This window comes from Musa acuminata, chromosome BXJ1-1, assembly GCF_036884655.1.
Source record: "Musa acuminata AAA Group cultivar baxijiao chromosome BXJ1-1, Cavendish_Baxijiao_AAA, whole genome shotgun sequence".
NCBI lineage: Eukaryota > Viridiplantae > Streptophyta > Magnoliopsida > Zingiberales > Musaceae > Musa > Musa acuminata.
The window spans coordinates 4,879,975-4,899,700 of NC_088327.1; the positions used below are offsets into that span (position 1 = coordinate 4,879,975).

Here is a 19,726-nt window from a genome sequence, read left to right on the forward strand (position 1 = left end):
CTATAAAATTAAAGGGACAAGCCTGCATAAAAACCATAAGAAAATTATGGACTAGATTTCAGGTTTCCTGTCCTTTTCATTTGCTTTCAGCGAATGCTATGTATACAATCAAAACTATGCTGAGTAAGACTGCACTACCACATAACTGGTAACCTACAAAGAGCATACATTGCAGCTCTTTCTACAAAATCCAAGTGAATCCTTGGATCCTACCATATAGAGAGGATTCTTTGCACATTCTCCTGCTGCAGCCCACTGTGGGCAAAGAACATTCTCATCTTCACATGCCTCGCTTGACCTGTTTTTCTCTGGTTTGTCGAAAGACCTCACATGAATCCATTTTGTTGCAGACCACTTCTCGCCTTCTATAACAGGGCAGCTTCCATGCAAGCTTTTAGGATCTGTTGTTGCATCAAGGTGGAGACTAAAGAAGAGCAAGGCGTCACCTTTTTCAGGTTTTACTGCACAGACAACCAAACTAAGGGAAGACTGAAATGTTCATAAATGATAGATATTGCTTCTGTGTTCAGAAACAAATACGTATGATGTGTAACCAGAATTCTTTTAAACAATTTAACAGTTAAAGTTTAGGAAGTTAACAGAACCAAACAAAAAAGGTTAAATATCCAGACCACTTTATGCTTAATCGTGAAACTAGGCACAGAAACCACTGGATACAATCCAAAGCAAGTCAAATCATGAAGCAGCATTTATCTTTAGATAATCATGATTTCATGAAATACAAATGCAATGATTTGGGAAATTTTCTATCTATATTCTATTAGGAACTTGAATCAAGGTCTACATGAAGTGCAAAAATGATACGAATCAACAGTGGTGTAATGTGTGATACCTGCATAACCATTTTTTGCACAATCTGACCAGGTATCATTCTTCAACTGAGATAACTTACCCTGAAAATGATGATGAATGTAGACATAAGAGAGATCTTCTGCAATGTGGCTATTAGTGAAATTGTTACCTCTGAGTTGGGAAAGATGGTCTCCCCACCCTTCTGAACATTGGATAAGTACATCAATACGGTGGCAACTCGATGACCGCCAAGTTGTTGATTGGTTTGGTCATGAAAATAATCAAAATGTGGCTCATATTTTTCCCCAAGTTCATAGTGCAGTATTTGCATGGACTCGCCATTCTCTAGTAAAAGGTTGAACATAAGGTCATCACACAAATGATAAGATAAAATATGAATTTTTACTACTAATTTAAGGAAGATCTGTAACCTTCTGGAAGGAAGGTCCAAGCAGCAATCCTCTTCTCAATTCTTGCAATGACTTCATCCTACAAGGAGATGATAAAGTGCATAAGATTTTGGTGTCTAGACAATATTTTGGATGCAACTACCATGGTCATAACAAAGGAACAAACCAGTTGGATGATCAATCCAATGCAAAAATGTTTTGCTGCAAGGAACAATAAGAAAATTCTGTGCATTACAGTTATGCTATAGCTCATTACAAACATAAATATCTGATCTAACAATCTAAGATACCTTGCATACTTTAATCTGTCATACTCGTATGTCTAGGTAGAAAAGAAACAGAAATGTAAACATATACCATGGAATTCACTAATATTCTGAAAAATCCTCACAAGACCATGAGCAGAATAATATTTTATCATGCTTCTAACATAATCTGAAAAACTTGGAAAGAGAACACCAATTTGTTGAAATATCTAAGCCTGATGATTCAATGCTGAATCATATTAAACAATCATAGGTGTGAAATAACTTAAAATAATTACCCAAGACAAGAAACTTTTTCATAGTACAAGCAGAGATGCAGGCATGCCACTTAATGTGGTTCATGGAACAGTGAAGGTAGGATTAGTCAATTTGTGGTTTTTGGAACAGTTTCTGGGGTTAGAGGGATCTACTGGTAGCTACACCTTAAATTTCTGTCAAAGTCACATACTCTCTATCTTCCCTCCAGCTATCCATAGCACAACATTTTATGCTCTCTATCCGTCACCTGGATGACTATTCTTCATGACATGCTATCATTTATTTCTGACAGAAAAGGCTGCAATGGAGGTCAAATTGTAGAGGAGCTAAAGGATCCAACCAAGCAATAAGCCATCCTATGTTATGACAACAACTAGGATTCTCCAGTTTGTTTCTAAATCCTTCATATCAACGAATAGAAGGAAAGAAGTTTAAAAACTTACATGAATATCCCATGGTAAGCAGAGTGAAAACTATGTAACTGTATATCAGGGACAAGTCAATACAACCTGCGTAAAACCAAATATGGTGCTTTCTTTTTATTTCTTCGTTTTCCAAACTTCAAACTGTATCAATATCCCATCAATCTTTCTGGCTGGTTCCCAATTTTGGGGGCAAAATCAAGCTTGGTCCAGGGCCTCGGGTTTTCTGTCATATTGTTCACTATCCAGTAGTTTCAAGTTTTCACTACTTTGTTATACAATGAAACTTTTGGGTTCATGAACATGTTCACTATTTTGTTTTCAAAAATTCAAACTGCAAAGATTGTCACTTTTCCAGGCTTGTTCCCAAATTTTGGAAAAAAAAATAATGGGTCCTTGTGTTCACTATTGAATAATTTCAATTTTTTGCTATTTGTTATACAATGAAATTTTTGGCGTCAAAGACCTGTTCAGTGCTAGCCCATGCAAAATCATATATGTTCTTCCTTTCTTTTTATTTTTATGTTTTCCAGATTAAAGCACATCTACATTCCAGCACTCTCTTTGGCTTGTTTCAAGGATAAAAACACAGAATTCCTAAATTTGGGGCCCAATCAAGCTTGATTTGGGGTCCTTGTTATCTTTTAAACTAATGACTTCTCATTCAGTAACTTCAAGTTTGTACAACTTTTGTTATCTAATGAAGATTTTGACTTCTCATCACATTGTTTTTCCAGCATTACAAAAAGAACAAAATCCAGCTCATATAAAAAATATGAATGTTATATATATACAGAAAAAGTCTTTGAAAATAGCAAATTTTAAGTATAACCAAAATTGTATGTTTGTTTTCCCTAGCACTTCGCATTTACAGTACAAAAATTGGAAGAATTTGAAATGCATTTCTAGAAAGGAGATGCCATCATCTTTTGATTTGTATTATCATGATGCTGATAACATTCCAGACAATGTTTTAAGATCAGACAAAAAATTAACCATGTGGACACTAATTAGTCAATCATCAGCTGTGCCCACTTTTTTTATCTCACATTTCTAGGTTCTTTTTTCACAGAATCAGTTCCTTTTTTCAGAATTAAATTACATATTCAGAAAATCTCAGACAGTGGAAGGAAATGAAAATAAGAAGCATCCTCACCTTAAAATCAATTCATGAATCAACTTTATTGTCATCTTCAACCATTGTAAATGTATTATATAAGTACTTTATAAAGGCGTATGAAACAGAAAACAAAGAGAAATGGAGAAAAGATGGAGAAGTGACTAATAAGGAGACATCATATATGGAATCCACTACTAAAGAACATTTTTACCCACTTCCAAACATTATATTTCTAATTCTAAAAGAACTCCCAAGTTACAAAGTCTCTAGGTCTCCAGGACATCATTGACTTAACTACAATTTCAGCAGACCTGAAGTTCCATCAAATAGAAAATTGACATTAAATAAGACGGGCCATCAAAAAGTACCTAAAAAAAAAACTGAGAGACACAATACTAAGATAACTTGAGAAATGAAAAGCCTCCTGCTACTATTTTCAGTCCAACAATTCCAAATGGTCACCTCAATAGGAACTCCTTAATGAGAACTAGGATGACCAAATTGTTAAGTGATTATCATGTCAATACTCAAATAGGGTTTTCAAACAACCAAAGACATAAATGGTTGTTCCAAAAATTGGTAACTCATCACCTGTAGCGCTTCAGGTGAGAATAAGGACGGTTATGCTTGAAATCGACCAGAAAATTCACGCATCAAAGGAGCTCTTTTTAAAGAAAGAAGAAGACTGGAAAGGCCAGAAACATGGAATCATCACCTGGCGCTTCTCAAGGAACATTCCAGAGCTCGTCCTAACCTCGCTCATCACACTCTTACCCGATTCATTATCCGCAACCATGGATTTCTCCAGCTTATCCTTTGCCTGGTTCCACGCACGTCATTAAATTACAAACGTGGCCACGGCAACCAAAATGAAGAGAGATCAAGAGATTCTAACCAGCGTCATAAGGTGATCGCATTCGTCATAGGAAAGGAACCGCTTGTACAGGAAAGCCCTACCAACCAAAAGCCGCCAAAGTAAAGATCGAGGCCATAAGATGGAAGCACAAGAAGGGAATACCCGAGATTCCTCACCTGGGGCGCCACGAGAGCTGGGTGACCCGAGTGGGATCGAAGAAGTCGGAGTCCGCTCGGCCCAACGACGATCCAACAAGAAGAAGGGCTGCGAAGAAGGGGAAGAGGACGGGTCGAAGAAGATCGTACGAACAACAGTAGATTCCCATCGCAGCGGAGGATGGATGCGGATCGGCGAAGAATGCTGCTCCGAGAGAGAGCGGAGAGGAAGAGAAAGGGGAGATGCTCTTCGACGATCGACCCGTGACGCCTTCCTTCCTCGAGAAGGCTGAGATAATAATAATAATAATTATTATTATTATTATTATTATTATCATTTTGTTACGGTTAGTATTATTATTATTATTGGAAAGAGAAGAGAAAACTTGGCATTAGCTGTAGGTTGGGATTTAATAATAATAATTATTATTATTATTCCGTCTTCGGTCAATTTACGCGCTCGTATACCCTCCGGAGATTGCAAGGACCAGTGACTCACCAGAAAGGCGTGGGGTCGCCGAAATGAGCATTTTTCGTCGGTCAAATTCGCGTCGAACGAAGGTGTTGGGTAAACGTCTCATAAAATTAGAATTATAATTGTAGATGTTTAAACCTATTTGAACCGAACTATTAAGGATTGATCGTATTATTTTTATTCGATTCAATTAAAATAAAATAGTCTATATATTTTGATCAATGTAATCGAATCAATTCACGATTGATTAATTTGGTTTGTTAATTAATTTATAATTTTGAAAAATAAAAAAAAATATTTTTTTTAAAACAAATCGATTTAATTGAATTGAATTGAATCGAAATTTTGGTTAAATTGAAATTAAACTTATGTTATTTATAAAATTAAATATTTTATATTGATATAATTAATCGATTTAAATTGGTTAAAGTTTTAAGATAATAAATTCAACCAAAATAATAAATGAATGGGTCCAATTCAAATTATGTTTAATTTCATTAAAATTATATATCGATTCGATTTGAAACCTCTAATTATAATTAAGGAGTTTTATAATTTAGATATTTATCCTTTATATATATATATTTATTTATTTATTTATATATATATTGGTATTCTTGGACCTGAGAATCATCCTTCGCCGTCGTCTCGACTCAAAACCCTAACCCTATCGGTCTGTTTGGCATCGCTTCCCTTCGTCGCGGAGGAGCGGCTCATCAACCATGGATAGGTACCAGAAGGTGGAGAAGCCACGGCCGGAATCGGTCATCAAAGAGAACGAGATCCGAATCACCAGCCAGGGCGTCGTCCGCAACTATGTCAGCTACGCGACTAGCCTCCTCCAGGTATGGATCCCTCTTTCTCGCTGGCTTTTATCATTCTTTGGTGTGAGCTCTCCGATTTCACACGGTTGCCGATTCTATTTTCTGACATTGCTTGAGATCAGTGGCTTATTAGCGGTGTCCTTTCTTTTAATTTGTAGGATTGGTAGGTTTTTCTTAAGATGTTTTCTTAAAGGGTGTAGGTTAGAGATACCTAAGTTTCTAATATGCATCGAGGAAAGCTGAAATCTTGAGAACCATTTGATAATGCCTGATGATTTTGTTGTTCATATTCTGAGGCTGAGAACTTGATGGGTTTTCTTTAACCTTGTAACTACTGGTGGTGATCGAAGTACATGTACACAATTGACTCTTTTTAAAAGAAAATGTATATGTAATTTATGGTGAAGCTGTTGTCAGAGGGTGCTTCTTTACATGATTCTGTTAGTTTACGGCCTCTGTTCTTTCACCTTTAAAACTTACTTGTGTGTGCCATGAGTAGATCATACGGATAGACTCAGCAAATCTGTCTTTGTTTCTTTCAGAAGCATGAAATAAGTTATTTTATGAGATTGGTTACTTTGACTATCTAGCACAGGGATCTAACTTGCAGTCTATACTTTCAGCTTTAACTTGGATACTTGCAACCATATTCTTTAACTATCTTCTTGTTACTTATAATAAGATTCTATCAGATAATCTATTTAGTTGGTGATGTTTATCTGATTACAATGCCATCATTACTTTAGGAAAATCATAGTAAAAGTTGGCCATTGATCTAACTTTTATCAACCATTTAGCTCTCTCCAGTGCGTCCATTTCTGGAGAGTGGTTGGTGAGGTACATGCTTTATGCATGTCGCTTGCTGTTGTTGTGTGCATCGTTTATGCATGATTGTGGGAACCTCCCTAGATCTAGAGATGACTATTGGAAGAAAATAAAAACTCCATGCACCTTTTGTTAGTCGTGTTGTTGTTGTAGGTTGATCATTCACATAGGTCAGCAGATGACAGAGATTTGGGGTATTGTCTTCCCTTGTCATTGCTCAGCACTTGATCTCTGGAAAGAAGCTTTGGGGCTCAAGATGGAAGAGGCTGGGCTTGGTTTAAGAAAATTGATAAATGAAGGCCATGTGATAAAGCTATTCCTTTTCCATTCTTTTGCAATCTTTTTCTCCTTGTACAAAAGAAAAGAAAGAATCAACTGAAACACACACACACACACACACACACACACGCAGAGACTGGTTTGGGTTGTAACTTAAATTTTTGGTGTGTAGCATCTAATTTGTTTGTGTTTATTCAGTATGCCTCGAGCTTCACTCAAATGCTTAGTCTATATGAGTTTGAATATTTTAACCTTTCTATTCATTCATGCATATGTCTTATGTATATGCAGTATCAGTATCAGTATTATTATGAATTCTTTTTTTATTTGGTATTAATCAGTATAGTGCTAAACTCAAAGTTGAGAAGTATTTGCCAAAGTTAGCCAAATATTATGAGTAACTGACCTGATAATATATTAGTCCCTTTGAGCTAGTGCCAATTTCAGCCCAGTAAATAAAGCCGAGTAATGTCAGGCCTTGAAAATTGAAGCCAAAGGCTGCTAAAAAATTAGAAACTTGTGCCTTTTTTGTTGCACTTTAAGCTCATTCAACCTAGGAACAATATTAAACTTTGCTTCAGACATGCTAGAGAAAATCTCTGCTGCAAGTTCTCTAAAGGAAAATTTTATTATTTTATTGACTTAAATTAGAAAGAGGGCCTAGAATACAATCCCATATGTAAAAAAGTGTATTTGCTTTATTATCTAATTCAGATTCTCACTCTTAATTTCTCTGTTTCTATTGCTTGGAAGTTTAATAAATAATCTGATTGTGAAAACCTTTTTTTTTTTAATGGTGGCTCACTAAGTAATATATTTTTATTTTTTATAAATCAAGTTTTTTAATGGATGCTGTGGTGTAGTGGTTTACATTAGCCCTACACGGTAAAGATCCCTAGTGTGGTTTTATTTCAGGCTATTAGGCAGCGTCAATTTCTTTTTGGAAGAATAGATCCATGTAACTAACCTGAAACAGTTGGGACATTGTGGCTTGATGTTGTTGTTGTACTCATGATTCACTGTTCTAAGTTTGAGCATACTGGGGCAATTTTACATTGTTGTGACAGATATGCTACTGACTTGTTATTTGATAGATCCTTGATGAACTCAAAAAATTGTGAAGATGTGCTAAACCTTGATGATGACTCTTGTTGTCATGTAATGGATTAGTTTAATGAGGGCAATAAGATCTTGAATTACTTTTGATTTTCTTTTATAGTGGTCTTGACAGTTCCGACACTCACATATGTCTATGTATCCTGCGTGAGTTTTGTTAACCTTTGAAAGGCTTGGCAAATTAGATGTGTTGACTAGATGACTTATTGTTTCCAATTGTTCTTTTGACTGTAAATTTGTATGTCGGATGCTAAAATCTTTTTGAGTGATTTTTATTAATTTAGGGTTCGTTTTGGTTGCCTATACGCTAGATCACCATGAAACATTGATGAACACGAGTTAACATTTGAACTTTGGATTTTCTTTTTCTTGAACATGATGATTGAATCTGAGTTTCCTATTTGTCAGCATCCACTAGCTAGTCTACTCAGAGTCAAATTGCTTTGGTGGAATAAATTCAAATAAAAAGATTGTCTTAAACAGAAGGTTGCACAATTTCCATTGTTATTTGCATTGGTTTGGTTAGTGGACAATTAGCTAGAGCAGCAGGTGCTGTAGCATAATTGATTGCAAAGGAGATTGTCTTGTTACATCAAAGATTACACAATGTTATGCCTTGTTTAATGAAAATGTGAATTCTTTCATCTAGAATGAATATATCATGCAAATTCTATGCATCTATTTTATGATGTTTATTTTCTGTCATTTAATTGACTTGCTCACATGTTGCTAGTTGTTGGCTAAACCTCCCTTTGATGATGTCATATTATGGTGCTTCAAGCAGGAAACACGTGTTAGAGAGATTGTCTTAAAGGCAATGGGACAGGCAATCAGCAAAGCAGTGGCGATTGCTGAGATTATAAAGGTTAGTTTTTAATTTCTTTTTCCTTCCCTTTTCTCTTAATTTTTTTTTCAAAGTGTATTAATCTTCAACTCCCATGTATTTTGATCTTCTGAGTGCAGAAAAGAAATCCTGGATTATATCAAGACACCACAATCAGTTCAGTCAGTATAACTGATGTGTGGGAACCTATTGAAGAGGGTCTTGTACCGTTAAGTCTCTTTCTGCTTTTGATGTTCATATGTAACTAACTCCTTTTGACTTTTTTAAAGAGGCTGGATTGTCCCTAAGCTTTTAATATTGTCTTTGCAGTTTGGAGACAACACGTCATGTTTCAATGATTTCAATATCTTTGTCAACCAGAGAGCTCAACAAGAACTCCCCTGGGTAATCACATGTTGCTGCTTCTCATGCTGCATCTTAAAATTGAGTATACTGGGCTATTCTCCTTGGGATGGCGGTTGGGGAACTATTTACTTTCTCTTTATGGATTTCTTTGCTTCCATTGGTAGGTATCAAGCACCCTTAGAGCAGCCAAGACGTCAACAAAGATATCAACAACCGCAACAGTTTCAACAGCAACAGCAGTTTCAACCAAAACAACCACAAGATCAATTTAATGAAGGTACACATCTTAGAAATTTGTTTCTTTAAGTTTGGCTGTAACAATTGATTTTCTTTAATTGCTTGGTTAAGATTCATATGTACGAGGACGTGGTAGAGGTAGAGGAAGAGGAAGAGGGAGGGGTTGGGGAAGAGGTTATGGTGGGTATGGTGGATATGACAACAACCAGGGTGGATATGGCAACTATCAAGGAGGATATGGTGGCTATGGCTACAATCAAGGTGGATATGGTGGATACAACCATGATCAAGGTAATTTAAGTTGCATGATGTTGCACCTAGAAAAGATTGCCTTTATACTTTTTAACTATGTTACATGCTTTTTTGCACAATAGAAAATGGTGGATGGAACTCAAATTGGGGTCGTGGTGGTGGACGTGGTAGAGGTGGCTGGAATTATAGTGGTATGCTTGTCTAATCATCTTTGTGGTTTTATTCATCTGCTTGGCCAAGTTGTTAGATTATACACTTAACACATACTTGAAAGAGATTAAAGCTCAGAGTTACTTATATATGCTTGTGTGTGTTTTACAACAACTAGGACAGTTTTTAATCTTGAATTTGTACTAATCTTCTTATATTACAAGATCTAGTTTGTTGCAAACATTGAGTTCTAGGGGCGAAAGTGGGTTAAGTCATCCATCCAATTCCTTTTCTGTGAGTTGTTCAGTAAATAATTGCATTTGTGTTTATCACATATATATGTATTTGTTGCCAAATTATGCTATCTGAGTTCTAGGTATGAATATAGACATGGCTCAAGTATATCCATGTCCAGATATCTGAGTATCTTTTAACACCTATATTAACCTAAGGAAAGATGTCACTTGAATGTTTTTCTCTAAAGTTCTTTTCTTTTATCATTTGCTTTAAAAAGTTTTCCTATGTATGAAATAGGATTGTTAGGTTTGAGTTAGTGTTTTTTATAATGTTAAGAAAATATATTAAGTTTATTAATATTAACATCATATCTTATTCAGATTGAATCTGATTTAGATCCATACAGTGATTTATTAATATTAACTTCACCTAGATGCCTAGGCAAGGAGAGACTTGAAGTCACTGCCTGCCTAATAGGCTGGGCAGGCGTCTTTGCTTAGGCGCGACCTAGGCACTTGCCTGGGCTGGGGCACTAGGCGAGCCAAGTGGATGCCTGGTTCAACTCAGGCCAATTCGAGCGCCTGGGCCTAAGCACTAGGCGAGCTAGGTGGACGCCTTGTTCAACTCAGGCCAGTTCAAACCTGAGTTGACCAAATAATTGTATCTGGTTTGATTGAACCAGTTAGACCTTGAGTCAACGGTCGTGGAATTCCATTGGGACCTATCCATGCACGAGCCATAACGTAGAAACCCTTTCTCACTTCGTTTCTGCATGACGGTGGAGTTCCTCCCATCGGCGAACGACGACAGCAACGATAGTGACAACGTCTTCTTCCTACGGCATCAGCAGCAATGACGGCGTCTTCCTCCAGCGACGACGGTAGTAGCAGCGTGTTCCTCCAACAGTAGCGGCGACGACTTCTTCCCCTCCCCCTCGGTATCTCTCTCTCTTTCTCCTCCTACCTCTGCCCCGTTCACCGCAGCGCGCTACAGCCTCTTCCCTCTTCTTTCTTCCCCTCCTTCCCCATTCACCGCTCATCTGTAGCGGCAATGACTTCTTCCCCTCCCTCCCAATGTATCTCTCACTCTCTCTTTCTCCTCCTCCCTCCTACCTCTGCTCCGTTCACCTTAGTGCTCCACTGCCTCTTCCCTCCTCTCTTTCTCCTCCCTTCTGCCTTCTTCCCCGTTCACTGCAGCCCTCCTATGTTCACCGCAGCCTCTTCCCTCTTCCTTCTTCCCCTCCCTCTTAGCAGTTCATTGCTGCCTTCTTCCCCTTTCAACAATGCCTTCTTCCCCATTCACCACAGCTCTCCTACAGCCTCTTCCTTCTTTCCCTTCCTCTTCCCCGTTCACTGCTGCATTCTTCCCCTTTCACTGCTGCCTTCTTCCCCATTCACCGCAGCCATCCTACAGCCTCTTCCCTCTTCCTTCTTCCCCTCCCTCTTCCCTGTTCATCGCTGCCTTATTTCCCATTCATCACTGCCACTTCATTGCTGTTTGTCAATTTAGACTTAGAATAGCTGCCTGCTTTGCTGTTAGTCTTTGTTGTTTGTTTATGTTTGTGAGAACAGCAGCTGCTGCCTGCTGTAGAGAATCAGTAGTAAAATGTCTATTATAATTGCTATTACTGTAGTGATTAGTATTACTTTTTAGTGTTTTGGATTGTCGTTGCAGCTTTAGATGATGAACTGGATTTTAATGATCTTTGATGTTAATCTTGTTTTATTTTGTCATTTTGTTATTGAATACGGACAATGTACATTTGGTACTTTAAATGAATGGAGGTTTAATGTGTTATTTTTGCTTGCTTTAGTTTATTTTTATTAATCATGATATATAATTTTTAAATTATAATATTTGGGAGCGTCTAGCTTTGTTCGGACGAGTGCCCAGTGCCTCGAGCATTTTGGAGCCATGGTGTCTTTTGATGCCTACACTGTCTTTATATCCATTTTAGAGTTGCATCTGCTGATTAAATGTGGAAAAGTATATGATTTATTCAATATCTGTTGGTGTCTTATTCACATTCACCCCTATTAAGTTTTCCTTGAGTCACAGCAAAATAAATTCACTGAATCTTCTGAGCTTTCTTCCGTTAATGTTGTACATACCTCTCAGCCTCTATTGGGATAAGGTCTGGGTGATGAGTGTGATCTTGTTGCAACTGAAATGAACTTGGGATTGTAGAGGACAGAGGGCTAAGCTATGCGCCCAAGCTAGGCCAAATTGTTTACAGCTGAGGGCTGACCTGACATAATTATAAATTGATTATCATGAAAGATCAAGTCTGATATTATAATTCAGAATGACAAAAGTTGTGATGCCACCAAGACCAAAATGTCTTATAATTGTTAGTTGCTGCTTGCTCAAGTCCATCAAGTATCTTTTTCAGCAAAGGATGCATGGATACTGATAATGGAGAGGTGAGATAAGACCAATTAGAGCCCTTGGACACTTCAGTCGTATTCAAAGAATAGACATGGAAGCCAAACAAGTAATACATAATAGGTCTTTGATTAGAACATAAGCTAGCTAGAACTTCTAGTAACTTCTTTGTAACAAAGGAAGAAATAAAAGGGGTAATTATTTTTTACCTTAGTTATTTATTTAGCAAAACTGTTGCAAATTTTATTAGATCAACACTGTTTAATCTTTTAGAAAGGATATATATTTGTATGGCCGGAGTATGGTAAATTTCAATTATGAAAAATCCATTTAGCAAAATATAACTAATATTACAAAATGGAGCTAACATTACACCTAAAACATGTCTGGTGATGATGGTGATATATCATATTCACTTAGTTGACGGTTTGGAATCTCATTGAATTTTTAAAGATGTTAGTTACTTCGGCTGGTGAAGGCTTCAACGGTTGATAGCAAGGTATTGGAATCAAGTTTTGTTTTCATCACTTGCTCTTTGCACAAAATAAAAAAGAAAAACAGCAAACATAGCCTGTAAAAGAAGGAATGATATATACAGCAAGGTTTCCAAGTAGGAATTACTATTCGTGGATAGGCTGGTATTGCATCATGGGCATTGAACCATCACAGGATTGATTCTCATGTCATTGACTATACATGATTCTGAATTGCTCCTTGGGCTTTGATGTGTTTTGGTTAGATTATGGCTCCCCAGTTCTGTTTCATATTAAAAGTGAGAGGAGGAAGGAGCTGATTTATAGATGTTAGGTAATCTATTATTATTAACTTGAGTTTAAGCATTTTAAGTCACATGTTTCCAGGGGTACGAAGCTAATATATCAGATTCTTATCGGGCCTGGTCGTGATAGTTTTACTCAAGTTTCTTAACCCACTTGGGAACTTAGAAAGCTGTTACCTCTTAGAAAAAGATAATTAAGCTGACAGTCTACCGTGTAGTAGTCTGGCAAGTGAACTTATGATTGACTAAAGCTCTTGTCTGTACTCTTAAGAAAGGAAAATTAAATAAACCTCCCTGTACTAACCTTTTGCTTCTCATGTGTTAGTTGCTTGCAAATTTCATGTGCTATGACTAAATGTTCTCAAATTTGACAGGCGGAGGATACGGAGGAGGAAGGGGTGGTGGTGGAAGGGTTGGTGGAAGAGGCTATAGCCGTGGACGAGGAAGGATGGGTGGCCGTGCCAGAGGGAACCAGTTCTAATGTCCTGATGTTGGGCTTGGGATAGTTGTGCATGCTTGTTTACGTTAGGGCAAAAAAGGTTATTTAAGTACTTATTTAGGGCATCAACTGTGAGTTATGATTGTGCAAGACCAAGCTTTGATGGTAAGAGAAGTGGTTGTGCTTTCTCAGTTACACGGTTATGTTGGCTGCCCAAGCTAGAATTTTGTTTTCCAGGATTGTGATCAGCAGAGTGCTGCAATCTGCTCCATCTTTCTTTGTTCATATCAAATATTAATCCATACTAGTGTATCTGAAATTCTATTACTTGTAGCATTGAGTATCTGCTTTGCTTTCTACTTTGATCCAGCTTAAACAGATCATGAAACTCTTGCTGATTGATTGATTGATTGATTGATTATAGACTGGACAACTGAGTTTGAAATTGTTGGAAACTGTTTGAAGAAGAGTTGAAATTAAAGGTTTTTATTCATGTTCTTGGATGGATCCATCCAAGTTGTTTTTCCATGTTGCATATACTTAGTGGTTTTGAGAGGGTAGATTAATTAATTTTTTATTGAAATCATGTATCCTTTACCACATATTATACTGATAATAACATCCTACAACAAGAATCAAGCGCACTATCATATATTATAATCAATCACGTTTGAAGGGAGACAATAAGTTCAAATCATCATGTCTTGATTCATTGGTTCAAAGGAGTTGGAGACGAATATTTGGTTTGGTCAGTTTAGCGAGTAAGGCAAACATTTAGGAAGACAACGTATGCAATCAATTCCTAATGAGTATAATTAGTACACCTTGCGTATAAATGGTGTATAAATAATTAGTACACCTTGCGTCCAGTAGTTCCTTCATCTATGATATTTAGTTATAATTGGCATTAGTCTTGCAATCAATGATTAGTACACCTTCCGAATAAATGGATAATAAATTTTGGACAAATTCCTTAAAAAAACATCTCAAGATTTTAGTTTTCCCCATAAAACATTCTCTTTTTGTTTAACTATTACATAACATCCTTATTTTTTAGCATATTAATGCGAAGGCCTCACCACCTTATTATCGTCTACGAGATTCTCTAGTCGTCTTTCCTCGTGATTATCTCTACCATGCTTATCATCTTATTGTCATCTACATATAATCCATTCGACCTTTTATCATTATCTTTATTATCATATTTGTGCTCATGACAAATCATACAGATATGGTGAGACCTCGTGACGAGGTGGAGGCAACCCCGACGAGGGACGAAGGCAATCACATGAAAATAATATACCTCAACGATGAAAGCTAGGGATAATCTTTTTTTTTTAAATAAGAATGATAAAATAAAAATATGGCACATGGTAAGAAAAATAATAAAAACCTATATATTTTTTTAAGGAATTTACTCATGAATTTTTACCTTTTTATCCATAGAACTCAATAGTTCCACACAATATAGAATTTGTCTTATCCCTTGATGAACTAAAAGCCAGGTTCGGCCCGGCTCAATTTGGAACGGTCTACTTCCAGCTTCATCGGCCGGCTCAAGGTGGCCGTGGAAGAACGAGAGCTCATTCCGTGGCTTCTGCAGAGGCGCTTCACTCAATCCTCTCGATTCCTTCGCGAGGCAGACGATGGTTCTTTTCAAAGCCAGCCGGCGCGTTGTGTCGACAAGTTTGTCGGCAATCAAAAGTGGATCTGTAAGTGGGTCTTTCTTAGACTTTTCTCTTCTATTTTGGGGTTTCATTTGCTGGATCAAGATCGATGCTTTCGCTCTTGTATTGGAGGTGGTAATCGATGTCTAGAGTTCGAAGATGCGGGAGGAATTAGGGTTTCTGATACAACTGAATCTACCGTTGTTGGGCTTTTGCTACGCCAGAATCGATCTAATTGCATTACGCCTTTCTCCTTCCCTTTCCCGGTCGCTTGCTCTTGTTGTTATCCGATCATTTCCTTATGTTGCACTGGGTACGGGTCGACCTTGGTCTCATCCGTTTGCAATCCTGTCGGCGCCCCTCTGCCATACCATCATGGGTCCGCCGTGGATGCAGCTGGAAAATATCAACAATATGCATATTTAACCTCTTCATAATGAATCGTAGGCATCAGAAACGCTTTTGCCTTGCTATCTCTTCATAATAAATTATATTTTGAACATAAGATCATCACAATTTTACTTGTCATTTTTTTTTGTATGAGCCCAAAAAAAAGATACAATATTCTGTGAAATTTCTAGAGGAAGGGCCTTTCTCCTATCATACAGGTGGAGTTGACTGAATTTGGAAAAAAAGAAAAGTTCCTCTGAAGCTTGGATGTAGTGTATTAGTTACCCGAGACCAAATCAGATTTCTACTCTCAAGATCCTTGTTAAATTCTGCAGTCTAAGATGCATAGATTTTTCAAATACGATTTGAACAAGTGAAAGACCCTGCGATTTGATAGTGGGGAACAACAAAACTTTGAACAAACTTAAAATAAATAACAGATTGTTATATAGGAATAACATGAAAGAGTAAATAATAATATTTAAAAGATAAAGTAATGAACATGAAAAACATGTCCCTTTTATCACCCAATATTCATAAGATAACAATAAAGCAAAGCTAACCATGGTTCACCTTGGATTGAACTTTACACTGCACAAATTTTGACCCAGGAGGGCCAAACTTGAGAGCGATATCATCAAAATCCTGATTTGACTTGTAAAATTTAATGGTTTATGATCCGATACACCACGATGATCTGAATCTATTAAGATATTTTTAGGCATATTATTTGACTAGGATCTAGACTTGGATATAGTATCTACCAAGATCATTTCCTACCCATAGTCCCACAAATTCATGTAATTTTCTTTTAATGCTGGAGCAATAGGACTTCATTCTTGCTTAGAGGTCATCAGATGTCTATCTTATGATCAACTAAAGGCTGATAGTCTCTAGAAATAATATTTCTCCATCTCACACAATCATCACAGATTAAAACTCTTAACATTCTCAATTTTCATACTATCATGGTTTCATGTCCCTTGAAGCCCATTTTCCCACTAGGCCCCATGTGGTTCCATGTCTAGGATGTCTCAGCTGCTTCATAAATCAAGCACATCATCTCGTGCTGATATCTTTTTTGTTACCATAGTGATCATCATGAGATTGTCATTGAGTCTAGGGAAATTTGGACAATCTTGCATCATTAACCTTCATAAAATCTAATGCTGCCAAGAGTATATAATATGAATGTAGCAACTCTGTTGTGAGATTTACTTTATTCTGAATTCTATACATTATTCATTACATCTTCAAATACAAAGCAAAACAAGTACTGGAATATTTCAGGACCCAAGGACTAGGTTAACATGATATCAGAGCATCCAAAAATTTCTGTTTTTGGGAAGAACTGCTCAGGCAATTTTGTTCCAACTTTTTTCTTGTACAAATAATATGATTTGTCTCCTTCTCAAGGAAACATAAATGAAGAATGTTCAAGAAAAGATTCAAGTGAGGAATTAAAATGTAATTTAAGAGCACGGTGTGCTAAAAGATAAGCACATTTGGTCACCACACAAGTTCAATATTAAATTTGAATAGGATGCAAGTTTGGAAGGAAATCTACAGTCAGAAACTAAATGGCATTATTGCCACAGAGCATTGCAGAATTCTTCGATGCTGAACAATGACGGGACATATCTTTCCAGAATAGCAAAATTTATGTGCCGATCATGACATTGGCTTTGGGAAAATATCTGTTTCCATTGTCAATATCTTTCTGGCACCAATCAGGATGTGGCATCATGGTCAAACTTCGAAGATCATTTTTTGGTATCCTACTGTTAATTTTAATTGTTAAGTATCCCCTGTAATTTATAATGTCTTGAATGCTTCTTTGCTTCCTAGTCAGTCAGAGTAGAAAATATAAAATTCACTTCAGAAATGTTCTGAATATTTTGTTAAGTGCACCTCTGGTCTATTTAACTATGTTCATACACATCCTTCAGAAGTTCATGCCATGCCATGCAATTAATCTATGCTATTTTTCTGTTGCACATTCTCTTCAATGAAACCTTTGTATCCACTATTTTAGTTAGTAATGGTGATGATTATTTGATTGATGGTTCCTGCCTTGTGTATATGTTTTTTCTAGGTACCTCTCAAGAACCTTTCTTCGATCTATAGGGCTGGACTGGTTCGCCATTCCAGTGGCTGGAGATTATTTTCTGCTTGTAGGTCATTCAGCACCCAGACTGCTACAACAGGAAGTACCCCTCAGCCTCCACCTCCACCTCCAGAAAAGACTCATTTTGGTGGTCTAAACGATGAAGATCGCATTTTCACGAACCTATATGGCTTGCATGATCCTCTTCTAAAAGGTGCTATGAAACGGGGTGACTGGTACAGAACCAAGGACTTGGTAGTTAAGGGTAGTGACTGGATTGTCAATGAAATGAAGAAGTCTGGTCTGAGAGGCCGTGGAGGAGCTGGTTTTCCATCTGGTCTGAAGTGGTCTTTCATGCCCAAGGTATCTGATGGCCGCCCTTCTTATCTTGTTGTCAATGCTGATGAAAGTGAACCTGGCACATGTAAAGACAGAGAAATCATGCGTCATGATCCTCATAAACTTCTGGAAGGGTGCCTGATTGCTGGAGTTGGTATGAGGGCAACAGCTGCATACATCTACATAAGAGGAGAATATGTAAATGAACGATTGACACTTGAGAAGGCGAGAAAGGAAGCATATCAAGCTGGATTATTGGGGAAGAATGCTTGTGGATCAGGTTATGATTTTGATGTTCATATACACTTTGGTGCTGGAGCTTACATCTGTGGTGAAGAGACAGCATTATTGGAGAGCCTTGAAGGCAAACAAGGGAAACCAAGACTAAAGCCTCCTTTCCCAGCAAATGCAGGACTATATGGCTGTCCGACGACTGTAACAAATGTGGAGACTGTGGCTGTATCTCCCACAATTTTGCGGCGAGGACCTGAATGGTTTGCAAGCTTTGGCCGGAAAAATAATTCTGGCACAAAACTGTTCTGTGTATCTGGTCATGTGAACAAGCCTTGCACGGTGGAAGAGGAGATGAGTATCCCACTGAAGGAATTGATAGAGAGGCATTGTGGTGGCGTTCGAGGAGGCTGGGACAACCTGTTGGCAGTTATCCCGGGAGGTTCTTCTGTTCCCCTCCTTCCCAAGCACATATGTGATGATGTCATTATGGATTACGATGCTCTTAAAGCTGTTCAGTCTGGACTGGGTACTGCAGCGGTGATTGTTATGGACAAATCCACTGATGTCGTGGATGCAATAGCAAGACTGTCTTACTTCTACAAGCACGAGAGTTGCGGTCAGTGCACACCCTGCAGGGAGGGAACTGGATGGCTGTGGATGATTATGGAGAGGTTGAAGGTAGGGAATGCCAAGCTGGAGGAGATTGATATGCTTCAGGAAGTCACCAAGCAGATCGAAGGGCACACTATATGCGCTCTGGGTGATGCTGCTGCATGGCCGGTACAGGGACTTATCAGGCATTTTAGGCCAGAACTAGAAAGGAGAATCAGGGAGAGGGCCGAGAGAGAGCTCTTGGAGGCTGCAGCTGCTTAAATCCTCTGGCCTTTCCTTTTCAAGAGCTTTCTCTGCTTCTTTTCATCAAACTTATGAGAATAATCAATTGTTGGTGGACATCCTAATGAGAACACAGCTCTGCATGCTGTTTCTGACCTTGTCCTCTACACAGAGCTATTTGTCTGAGCTCTTCCAAGATCAGATCCATGTTGTTGGATCCCTGAGCCTGCAAATTCTGCAATTGTTTTCTTTTGTGGAGGAGAATTCATTTATTGTCTGCCCATGAATATATATTGGGAATCTTGTCAAATTTCATTAATATATTTTTATGGCTTTAAGTTTATTGTACAAATCCACTCTTATTTATTTTGTTACGAAATATTCATGTTTGAAAAGCGATTGAAAAAAAAAAAAGAAAGAATAGTCTCGATAAATATGAACCGGATTATATATATTAATTTTGATTTATATTTAAAAAATTTAAAATTTTGATTGAATTGATGTCTGAATTAATATATATTAATCTTGATTAATTTGATTAATCGATATTAGACTTTTAATATATTCAAAGATATTATTTTTACGACTCAAATATCAATCATCATACAACAGCATATGTCAACTCAAATCATCATGGAGGTTTAATCTTAATCTAACCTGGCAAGCCCT

At 37.4% G+C, this 19,726-nt stretch overlaps 3 protein-coding genes across 4 annotated transcripts; 2 read left to right on the forward strand and 1 right to left on the reverse strand.

Moving 5' to 3' along the window:
• Positions 1 to 27: 27 nt before the first annotated feature.
• Positions 28 to 4,583, reverse strand: LOC135619385 (probable prolyl 4-hydroxylase 6). 2 transcript variants are annotated; one of them, XM_065121377.1, is made up of 7 exons: positions 4,322 to 4,583; positions 4,185 to 4,242; positions 4,005 to 4,109; positions 1,245 to 1,302; positions 983 to 1,158; positions 854 to 914; positions 28 to 461 (listed from the first exon to the last, which is right to left on the reverse strand). In XM_065121377.1, exons 1-7 carry the CDS (start codon positions 4,468 to 4,470, stop codon positions 154 to 156), a joined length of 915 nt encoding a protein of 304 aa, XP_064977449.1. In that variant the 5' UTR covers positions 4,471 to 4,583; the 3' UTR covers positions 28 to 153. The 2 variants fall into 2 exon arrangements, with proteins under 2 accessions (XP_064977449.1, XP_064977508.1); XM_065121436.1 differs by having other exon boundaries at positions 357 to 478; positions 4,322 to 4,582.
• An 814-nt stretch (positions 4,584 to 5,397) lies between these two features.
• On the forward strand, positions 5,398 to 13,845 carry LOC135619462 (uncharacterized). The gene is made up of 8 exons (XM_065121526.1): positions 5,398 to 5,620; positions 8,604 to 8,684; positions 8,783 to 8,871; positions 8,973 to 9,047; positions 9,173 to 9,285; positions 9,357 to 9,536; positions 9,620 to 9,688; positions 13,422 to 13,845. The coding sequence occupies exons 1-8, from the start codon at positions 5,498 to 5,500 to the stop codon at positions 13,526 to 13,528; spliced, it is 837 nt and encodes a 278-aa protein (XP_064977598.1). The 5' UTR covers positions 5,398 to 5,497; the 3' UTR covers positions 13,529 to 13,845.
• Positions 13,846 to 15,003: 1,158 nt separating this feature from the next.
• On the forward strand, positions 15,004 to 19,400 carry LOC135619504 (NADH dehydrogenase [ubiquinone] flavoprotein 1, mitochondrial-like). The gene is made up of 2 exons (XM_065121617.1): positions 15,004 to 15,198; positions 17,639 to 19,400. The coding sequence occupies exons 1-2, from the start codon at positions 15,133 to 15,135 to the stop codon at positions 19,094 to 19,096; spliced, it is 1,524 nt and encodes a 507-aa protein (XP_064977689.1). The 5' UTR covers positions 15,004 to 15,132; the 3' UTR covers positions 19,097 to 19,400.
• The last annotated feature ends 326 nt before the right edge of the window (positions 19,401 to 19,726 follow it).